The 10945-nt window shown below is 40.3% G+C and overlaps 1 protein-coding gene and 1 non-coding gene across 2 annotated transcripts; one reads left to right on the plus strand and one right to left on the minus strand.

Moving 5' to 3' along the window:
- Positions 1-339: 339 nt before the first annotated feature.
- On the minus strand, positions 340-6390 carry LOC113015288 (histone-lysine N-methyltransferase SETDB1-B-like). The gene is made up of 7 exons (XM_026157242.1): positions 6105-6390; positions 3651-3983; positions 3393-3563; positions 1889-2090; positions 1729-1802; positions 1428-1618; positions 340-1120 (listed from the first exon to the last, which is right to left on the minus strand). The coding sequence occupies exons 2-7, from the start codon at positions 3976-3978 to the stop codon at positions 1004-1006; spliced, it is 1083 nt and encodes a 360-aa protein (XP_026013027.1). The 5' UTR covers positions 3979-3983; positions 6105-6390; the 3' UTR covers positions 340-1003.
- Positions 6391-6671: 281 nt separating this feature from the next.
- Positions 6672-6790, plus strand: LOC113015451 (5S ribosomal RNA). The gene has a single exon (XR_003271121.1). It is a non-coding gene; the product is annotated as a 5S ribosomal RNA (ribosomal RNA).
- The last annotated feature ends 4155 nt before the right edge of the window (positions 6791-10945 follow it).

Genomic DNA, 10945 nt, shown 5'->3' on the forward strand with positions numbered 1-10945 from the left:
GACTGATTGTTTTGGTCTTTTTTGAGTCTTCGTCAGTTACATTTTTAAGTACAGCAAATTAATTGTTTGGTGCTTTGCTTCTCAGATAATTCATACTAGTCTAAAATTTGCACTTAGGAGCAAATATGAAACACTACCTTGCATACATCCATTTCCCTTAAGTTTCCTCTCTGCTACATTCCTGATATGTATTAAAAGGTATTTATTTAACTAGTGTGACCAGGTCAAAGTGTAGAAAAGATATTAGATAGCTAAACTTCTATGTCAGTCATTTTTATATCAGTAAATTTAGCAGGTGAGAGCTCAGATTTATCTTTAAATTACAATTATGCACTCCAGTAAAGGAAATGAATGAGGCAGAGGGTATTTGCTTGCATATGACAAGCTTATATACAAGGCTTTTTAAAAAATTTTTTATTGTTGAACGACAAAGGATGCAACATAACAGACACCAAAGGCAAAATAAATCAGAGACATAACTGTCATATCAATCTGTAAATATGAAAAAAGGTTTATATGAATTGTTCCCAATTCATAAAAAACAACACTGAAAAAAGTGAATGAACACACATCAGACAAATTTCTATTCGTGGCCAAGTTAATAAATGAGGGTATGAACATTTTCACATAGAACTGTTCAAAAAAAAAAGTTGAAAAAATACAGCTGCTTAACCTTGCTGTTAAAAGTTGTGCAATTATAAAGTGCCATTTCTTTAGAAATTGAAAAAGAAAATCACCGTTCGCATGTTTTCTAGGAAAAATTATGTCTTGTTTCATTCGGCAGTGCGATGGTCCACTCAGTCACTTTGCACAACTGTGCAGCAAATTAAAGATTACAAAATTAGCACCCCGTTCAAACAGGTTAAATCTCCTCCTTATATCCTTGAGCCATTTATTTGCACGCTCACAAGCCAATCTTCTTCCAAAGAGATGCAATGGCACATTTCTGGGGGTTGTGAATGCTATTCCCAGTATTTTCACAGCATCCACTCTCTGTGGATATTTAGTCAGAGTCAGACTCATTCATGGCCTCTCTCCTCACGCTCACTTCCAAAAATCTAGCCTGTGCATGTTCCAGGCGTATGGAGCCTCTGTAGATCCACTCTCTGTGATGGTCAGCCTGAGTGAGACATAAAAAAGGCACACTGTCAAGGAAAGGTGATTAGGAAAAGAAACGGGAGCGTTGTTTGTTTGTTTTTTTTAGTTTTGGATTATTTAAACATAGCCAAGGCGGACTTACACTGGAGATATGTTTTTAGGTTAAACATGCTGTCTGTAACTCATAATTTCAAACCCTCCTGAAATCCTGTGCCACAACCTGACAAGCACCTCTGTTAAATATATTTACTGAAGTATGAATAAGCATTAGATCTGCTGTTGACTGGTTAAAATGTAAAGATAAAAAAAAAAAAAAAAAAGACACCCACCTGAAAAACAACCTGTATCAAGCTGCAGTCGATCGCCTGCACCTCACACCTCTGCTGCTCTCCGAAGTATTCTGCATTGAGGCTCTGTCCAACCCTGTATATGGTCAAATGAGGGTACGGCCAGTCCTTCATGTACTGTTTCATGAAATGCTTATGAAAGCCGTCGGGAATGTCGTCAAACATGTTTTCCACTGTTGAAATAATGAATTAAATACGTAAGTGTGCTTCAAATAAACACTCTCCTGTCTGCTGCTTGCTGCAACTGTGAGTAAAAGAAAAGCCGGAGCACAGCACAACTTACACGGTCTGCAAACCAGGTGAAAAAAAGGTAAGCCGACATAGACCGGCGTGTGATCATCCATAAAGACCAAGAACCTGGAAAATGAAACAGCGATGTGTGAGACACTCGTTTCTTCTGACAAAAAGCCCGTGATTATGTTTGTTCATAGAGGTATGAACACCTGAAGCGGTTCTTTCTGCTGGGGAGCTCGGCTAAAACACCAGGCCGGAACTGGAACTTGTTATCCTGGCACTGAACAACAACCCGAGTGCCGACAAAAAGATGCTCTACCTTTGGTGGGGTGTCAAAGGCAATGTGGTGACCGGATACTAGAATCTTCCCCTTTTCTTCAAAGCTAACTTTGTACTTTAACCGTCCATCTTCTGGTAAAGAGGAAGAAAAATTTTTTTTAGTTCCTACCATTTAAATGCTATTTCCTTTTTGAATAATGGTGGTTCATATTTAAAAGTGAAGTACTGCTGTCTGAACACATGTCAGCCTGCCTAGATTTTACCGCATGTACTTCACAAATTAGAAAGAAAATGAAAATGCATCTTTTATAAACAGGAATAACATATTTTAAGTTATTATTCACCTTTTTAACGTTTCATTTGTCTTTGCCTTTCATTTTCAGTTTATTTAACAAGGGTTCAAATTCTTTTAATTGCTTTGGAGCACTTTGGTCAATGTCCTTTTTAAAAAATTTAAGTTGCTGGCTCATGCAGTGACAAACGCAGAAAACTAAGGATAATAAAAAAAATGTGGTTATACTTCATTAGGTCATGTCCACAAGTGCAACAGTTTTCCTGCATGCACCATGACTCTATCACTATCCTAAATATGCCCAATGGAAGCAGTGCGCCCTGTAATTGACTGATGTCCAGAGTGTGCAATCCTCTCGCCCACTGCCAGCTAAATATGAGAAAAAAGCTGAAAATCTTAACCACACTGAGGTCACATCCTTAAATGTGTATATTTTGGTGGACAAGAATCCATCGCTTAAAGATATTTTCTTTACGCGCCTGGTTCTGCCAGAGCCTTCTTCCTGTTAAAAGGGAGTTTTTCCTTCCCACTGTCACCCAAGTGCTTGCTCATAGGGGGTCATGGGGCGACCGTGGTTCAGGGGGTTGGGAAGCTCATCTTGTAACCCGAAGGTTGCTGGTTTGATCCCCAGCTCTGTCTGTCTTGGTCGTTGTGTCCTTGGGCAAGACACTTATCACCTACCGACTACTGGTGATAGCCAGAGGCGCGATATGGCAGCCTTGCTTCTGTCAGTCTGCTCCAGGTCTGCTCCTGCTACAACTGTAGCTGCCTCCACCAGTGTGTGAATGTGAGAGTGAATGAAGAGTGGAATTGTAAAGCGCTTTGAGGGTCTCGAAAAGTGCTATATAAATGCAATCCATTATTGTTATTATCATATGATTGTTGGGTTTTTCTCTGTATGTATTGTTTTAGGGTCTACCTTACAATATAAAGCACCTTGAGGTGTCTGGTGTTGTGATTTGGGGCTGTATAAATAAAATTGAATTGAATTGAATTAAAAGATATTTTTATACAAATATACAAAAAAAAACAACAACAATGAAATGAAATGCTCTCATCTGAAAAGGACTAACAAGTTTAAAGGGTAATAAACAAACAAAGAAAATCATAATTCCTGGAAAACCTGCAGTATTTTCTCTTACCCTTTGAAATTATCTCCACTATTTTCCCACGCTGCCACTTCATGCGTTTCTTCCTGGCCAAGACCATCATGTCCACTTTCACTTCATCCTGCGGTAAGTTAGGATGGATGTTCGTAGTTTCATGAGAGCAGTGGGCAGAAGTTGGTGATATCCCAACAGAGGGGTTTATTTCTTTGAGGGCAAAAGTAAGAAGTGGAATTTTAAAGTTATTTGAGAGTTTTGAGAGCAGGATTCAAGTGGTAATGTTTGTGGCCTTACCACTGCTGTTGGAGGGTTTCCTTGTGTCACCGCTGCTGTTCTTGTCAGATTTCTGATTATTGTTCGAAACCGAAAAATCGGAATCAGTGGAATCATCCTCTGGTTGCCACTGCATATCAGAACCGGAGCTGCTGGAGAATTCAGCTTCGCTGTAGGACTGCTGAGGCGTCGGCGGTCGCAGGGCGCTGATCTTATAATCGGGCAGTCTGGTCAAGACCACCACTGCTTTCTTTATTAGATTAAGAGAGGCCGAGCCATTTTCCCATTGTGTCATTTGGCTGCTGGTTTCATTTGTGGAGTGAATGGGCTCACATGCCGATTCAGACATAGTGTCTGAAAAGAAAAAAAGCATCAGTGAAACTTGAGCCATCGCCATGCCAGACTTTCATCGTGGTGAGAACAAATCCTGACAACTGTAGCTTGCCATCAAAAGAAAATGAAAATGCTATCAATCAAATTCACATTTAACATTTGTTAAAGCTGCCTTTTCTGTGTGTCAGAGGAGATCTCTTATATAAAGTCCACTGATTTTCACTCTATACAATATATGGTTGCTTAAATATAATTCCCAAGGGGACGAAGGCTTTTTCACCCTCTGTGGTCTGACTCTTCATCGATAATGACCTCAACCTTTTGCCTCAATCTCGAAGGCCATGATTGTAATTTCCATGCTCACAATGGTCCACTTGGTTTTTGTTTGTCTGTTTTTTTTAATTACATAAACCCAAAACCTGTGCTGTCAGGTTAAGAATTAGAGGTTTAAAATCTAATTAGGTGCAAAAATCAGCACATTTTTAAACTACCATCTGCCGCTGGTTTGTTTCACACAACAACAGCACAAATAAATTAATCAGAAGCTAGAAAAAAGCCTTCTGTTTACAGATAAGCTGTTAGATCTTTAAATTTGCCAGATTTCTTGTTACCTGTGCAGCAAATTGACAGCAGCCACTGCATCTCTTTCTAGCAGCGATATTTGTAGCGTTAAGTGGGGCACAGCATTTACTGTACTGCATTTTCAAGCACTACTTAATAAGTCAGTAGTAAATATACAGGACCAGTAAAATGCTGATCCAGTAGCCAGGTTGAGCCAGGAGGGAAAATGATGAACATGCCCTGGTTGCCACTGAAATTGAAATTAACTTGGATAATGCTTCAAAATAAGTGGACAACGATGACCCGAAGGCCTTTTCTAAACATCTCTTTAAGACAGGGGTGTCCAACTCCAGGCCTCAAGGGTCAGTGTCCTGCAGGTTTTAGATGGGTCCTTGAGCCAACACAGCTGATTTAAGTTGCTAATTACCTCCTCAACATGTCTTGAGGTTCTCCAGAGGCCTAATTATTTGATTCAGGTATGTTGACCCAGGCTAAGGTCTAAAACCTGCAGGACACCCCTGCTTTAAGACCACACACCATTGTCAAAACATTATGATGAAAATATGGTGAATAAAGTGGTGTAAAACATAAACAGAAAGAAATAATATATATATATATATATATATATATATATATATATCACTAACATGCAAAATATAACACTCCAAATGGCAGTGACTCAGTCAGGCCAGCCACTAACTGTAGAAATACCTGGTGTCAGAGCTCAGCTCACAGCAGCATGTTTTAAAGGGGTGGCCAGGAGCAGCTGGAGAGTAGACAGCACCTGCTGTTTCATTAAAGCGCCACCCAGCTATACCTGTGTGAGCAACTCGGTTTAACTTAGCAAGTTTGTTGTGTAATGTCTTAAAAGTATGTGACATGTGAGCAGTGAGAATGTATAACTTTAATGTTTGTGACAGTACAATCAGAAAAAGAGTATGACTTGTCTAAAGGGCTGCAGGAGAAAGCCTTTTCTCTTTAAGAAAGAACATGGGAGCACTGCTTAGGTTTGCAGAGTTGCATCTGAACAAACCAGATAATTTATGGAACAATGTGCTTTAGAAAGATGAGTTCCAAGGTGGAGATGTTTGGCCATAATGCACAGCATATTAGCACAAACACGGATCAGTCAAACTGGCTGAAATGCTCTGGCAGGACTGTGCATAAATGAATGCATAAAACCTAATTAAACTGAAGCAACATTGTAAAGAGGAAGTCATACAGAAAACATTTGCATTTTCATTTAAAATTTAATATCTGGATCAGCATTAGCACCAATGCCAAATGGCAACTCCTTGGAAGTGAAACTGTTTTTCGCAAAAACAAACAAAAAACATGTGACATCACTGTGTCCTGAAGCCCTGAGAATGAATCAGAAAATGTGAACTTTTTTGTTTTTGCTGCTACAGGAGTGCTGTAGCACCAGGAGACTCTGAAAGCTGTTTAAAGGGCTACAGCTGTGCCTACTGAGAACGAACAAATAACAAAACAAAGCTGTGTTTAGACACATTTCCTACCTACAATCAAGCTGCGTGGGGGTTTACCTCATTTAATACAAACACAAATAATTCAACCACTTACCTGATGTTATGTCTTAATTATCCGCTGTAATGAGAGCTGGAGCGGCAGCTACATATCAGGCTAACACTGAAATCACTGTTTTGGAGTTTGCGTCATAACTGTACTTTTTTTTCTTTTTTTTCTTTTTTTTTTAATATAAATGTGTGTTATCCAAAATTATCAGGCAGGTTTTTCCTCCATCTTAACAGACTTGTTGTTTTTCTCCTTCTTCTCGGCGTTCAAAAGTGGTTGTTAACAAATGAATCTGAGAAGTGCTGCCCCCTATCGTCGTCTCCCCGGTATTGTCCTCCGGCACACGCCATTTTGACTGCAGGCTTGTGTCAGCAGCAGTCTACGAAAACTTAAATAATATGATACCTTTTATTATTTATATAATTTTATGTTAAGAAGCAGTTTCAAACAATATTTTAGACATTGTAACACTATAGGGAGAAAAAAAAACTACAATCAAGTCATCGCTGACTAAATAGTGGTATGTTCTTTTAGTTAATAAAATCAACCATATTCTCAAGTGGACATATATAACACTTCGAATCTATAAATAGTCTTTTTATGAAGGATGTTCTCGCTTACGGCCATACCACCCTGAACACGCCCGATCTCGTCTGATCTCGGAAGCTAAGCAGGGTCGGGCCTGGTCAGTACTTGGATGGGAGACCGCCTGGGAATACCAGGTGCTGTAAGCTTTTCCTCTTTTGTCCAGCAGAGGGCGCTACCGCTCCAGGGTAGACAGTGTTGAAGCAGCAGCCAGGGTAACAAAGAGCGCATTGAGACCACTCATGCTGAATTAAATAATGGTTTGGAGCATAGACGGTCCACACAGAAAAAGTTTTGTATGACAAAAGCTAAACTAGAAGACAGAACTAGGTGAAGAAAAACATGTTAGTTGACCAAAGTAAACAAAAAAACAAAACTAGATTTCAGTTTTTCCCAAATATGGAGGGAATCATGGTAGCCTGGCTTTTTTAAATCTCTTGCCTCTTTAGTTTAGTTTATGCCTCAGACAGAAACTAAATATTTTCAAAACAATGAAAGCTAAACTGAAATGAGCAGCTTCCCCACTCTGGAAATTCGAGGAACTGAAAGTTAGAAACTGAACATATTTGAATACAAACCTGTTTTCCTTCTTTTGCCCTCACTCTGGTTTTGCTGTTGGTTGTTGCTCTTGTGACTAGTCTGTAAAAACCTTCATAGTACCTGTAAGTCCTGCCTACAGCGGTGTTGGAGGACTGTAGGGAAACATGAGCTGCTTTTGATTGTTGATTAATTGTGAGTATGAACACAGAAGATGCATCACATTTAAACAGTTTGACGTACAGAAAAAGAAAACCTGAAATTTGCTAGTTGCTAATTTAATGAGAAATACTTGTGAGAAACATTTTCAGTAACAACCCAACAAAGGCCAAAAGCCTTAAACATGACAGATCTTTGTGTTAATGCTTGGAACAAAGTCTGATTTTAACAGCTCGGTGCTTCGAGCCCTCAGTCTGAAACACTGAAAAGCATCACGAATGCACGCCTCATGTCTTCCATGAGACTGCTTGCTTTTTGCTCAATGTCCTGAAGCTTTTTTGTACATACATTATAAACCACATGATCTTAAAAGTATGCACCCACACAGTGGTAAGATTGCACTCTCACCCCACCCCTTCTCCCTCTCTCCATCTCAGGTGATCTGCTCCTCCTGGTAGGTGGAGGTGGAGATCGAGCCATAAGGGTCCACGACGGTCTGGGCGCAGCGTACCACCGTCACCAGAAGGAAAAAACACAGCAGGAAGAGAAAGAAGAGAGCAAAGCCCAGGTCCACGTCCACCTCGAACTGCGGCACGGGGTGAGACGGCTTATCCATGTGGTCAGCGATAATGGTGAAGGGAGACAGTTTCCGTTTCTTCTCCTTTTTCAGCGCAGCAGCATCACTTTGGGACGGCGTGCATGCTCAAGGTGTTGGTGGTGACTTTGCGCATGAAAGAAAAAAGGTGACAAACAGCTTCTGAATACAGAGGCAGCACATAACCAATGAAGTCTATCCTGGCTGCATGGAGGACGACACTTTCAATGCAGAAGCAAATGTCTGGTTTTTATTCCAATCAGCAGCAGTTTGTCACATTTCTGTGTCTAACAAAGGGAGGGAAAAAAAAACACCTGGAAAAACCGTTAGAATGCAAAATATTCCACCATAGATTTAAATGTTGCACCTGCAGGGTTATCTTATCAATGAGCCCATAAAAACTGCAGTGAATCACTTCGAATCAGTTGTTAATTACAGTTTATCCAGCAAGTCTTCCCCATAACTTGTTCATTTAAGAGAATTACAACATTTGAAAAGCCAAAGAAGTGACTGATAGACTCTTTTTGTCTTTAATAATCACCACTTTCTAATTTCTCCTGCAGGAACAGGCACAGTAGCTCTCGCTAAATGATCAAAACGTCCACAGCTGTCTGGACACATTTCTGGAAACACAATTTCCAAACTACAGTTGCTAAACTCGTGACTCTTCTGGCAAAACCTCACAAACTCACCCTCACAAACCTCACAACACAAAAACTGCTTTTGTCTGCGTCATCCCCACAACAGGTCATAATAACAACAGTATGCAGCATTCATTACACAAAAAGTACAAAAAGGTGTGTGTGTGTGTGTGTGTGTGTGTTTAGGACACATTTTCAACATCACGTGGTCGTCTTGTAATTCTGCAACCACCACATTGATGATTTAGTAGGTCACCAAGCTCATGATCCATCATAATGCAGTTTATTGGCTGTAAAGCTACGAATGTGACCTTAACCTTGAGCACACTTTGCTTGTTATGTGTTCACTGTGTGCAAGTTTCACTAAACATCCTACCAGCGTTTGCCTGGATGAGCTAAAAATGACAAAAATATGACATAAAAACACAAACAGACCCTCCCCAACCTTTATATTGTGTAGACGTACCAAAGCACTGGTTTATACGGGAAAGAGAAACTGATTCGCTCTCTGTGCTACTTCTCATTCACAGTAGAAAAGCAGAACACAATAAATGTTAATGTTTTATATGTACAGCAGAGCTCTCTTACTATATATCAACATAAGAGAAAAATATTGAGACACTTTTTTGTAAGTAAATTATTCTGAGGCATCCATTTCTTTTTTTCTTCAGCTCGACCTCGCTCTGACCTGCCACCAGTTTGAACGGCGACTTAAGCAACAAGTGTGAGCAACATTTGTTACTGTGTGAAACTCACTGTGCGAAAATGCGTTTCAGCGAACTTTGAAAACAAAGTTGAGTGAGATCTGTAAATCGTGCCTAATGAGGCAAAAACTGCTTTAAAGTTTTCCCCAAAGAGTGACTGAATCAATACATTATCTGAGGACACTGAGGATGAGTAAAGTTAAACATGTATCCAAGAACCCCCCCCCAAAAAAAACTGAAATAATTCAAACTCACCATCCGTCCCGTGCAGGACTTTTCGCTGCAGATCCTCTCCAACAAAACTTTTCAAAAGTGTTCATAGCATCCTGCTTTCCTCTGAGGCTCCTTATTACTCCGATTACATGAGCTGGTCCTCAGTTACAAAAGTCTTTACCAGCCTCCTCTTTCGTGATTGTCAAGAAAAATGAGCAGCCCACAAATTAGCTCTTGCACTCAGAGACACATGCATACACATGCAAGATGCACAAGCATGCACTTGCATCTCACGACCTCCCCAGGGCATGTAAAGCCTTATTAATACTTAAGCAGGAATTGAATAACGGTCTACACAGTTCACAAGTGACTCAAACACCCCACTGCTTTTGTTGTCCTGTCAGGAGGATCTTCATCACTGTCACCGATTAGCCTTCACACCAGCAAAACTTCGGCACCTCAGGTGACACTGAGCTTATTCTTTACACAGAGCCGAAAAGGTAGCGAGGGAAGGAGGGGGAAACTTGATGGTAGAGCAAAAGGAAGAGATTTAAGCAAGAAGAGTAAGATTGTACCCAGAGGAGGAGGAGGGGGGGGGGGGGGGGGGGGGGTTGGCAGCATGGAAATGAAAGCCAGAGGAGCAGAAACAGGAGATGCATTAGCAATTAAATTGCAGAGCAGGATGTGAGAGAAGGCTGGAAATTGACCCTGCCACTTTAAAATGGAGATTGTTACAGTGATGCTGCCAGTGACATGAACAGTGTCCAGGCTGTAGTGTAGGGCACGGCGGTAAAGTGATCCCACTCAATATGCAATTAGGTAAGGAGGCCTTTTAGACTGAAGCCAAAATACTGTAGGGAAGAGAGAGATGGGCGGAGGAAGAATCCAGAAGTGGTTACGTCTTAGGATCTTAAATGTTAAACTTTTAGACACTTTTGTTTGTTTGTTTTTAGGACAACTGGGGGAAAAAAATAAAATAAAAAATCATCTTGAGAAATGTGCCAGGCGGCTGTGTGTCACCAGCACTTTGTGCCATCTGATATTGTAATAGCTCCACGGTGCCTCCGGGTCTACACCAGCAGAACCAGTGACTGATGTACAGTATTCATGCCAGACTGCATTTACTCCACCTACACAGGGCTCCTTAATGATGACCATATCATTTTGTGTTCCAAAGAAAGGATTCTCAGATCCGCACATTCAGATGAGAGAGAATGGGAATAATGACAGACTGTTATTGGGACTTTGTTTTCATGTAGTACAAATAGTTTATGGAAAAGAACAAAAATGAGAAAAGAGAAAAAAAAAGGTCTGAGTAAAACTTTTAGGACTATCAGCTACTTCAACTTTTTTAAAAGACCCCAAAAAGCTGAAAAATGTCCAGTATGTGTACATGCCGTATCATTTGTGTCAATAACAGGCTTCTGACAAAACTGCACTATACATTTTTTTATG

The sequence above is a fragment of the Astatotilapia calliptera genome, chromosome 22, assembly GCF_900246225.1.
Source record: "Astatotilapia calliptera chromosome 22, fAstCal1.2, whole genome shotgun sequence".
Classification (NCBI taxonomy): Eukaryota; Metazoa; Chordata; class Actinopteri; order Cichliformes; family Cichlidae; genus Astatotilapia; species Astatotilapia calliptera.

Bases quoted from the DNA above. Each gene is read 5' to 3' on its own strand.
- LOC113015288 (XM_026157242.1), bottom strand. From the start codon at position 3,978: ATGTCTGAATCGGCATGTGAGCCCATTCACTCCACAAATGAAACCAGC. The intron at 1,803-1,888 runs GTGTTCATACCT...TTCATTTTCCAG, and splicing joins AGCAGAAAGAACCGCTTCAG to GTTCTTGGTCTTTATGGATG. The intron at 1,619-1,728 runs GTAAGTTGTGCT...TTATTTCAACAG, and splicing joins TCACCTGGTTTGCAGACCGT to TGGAAAACATGTTTGACGAC.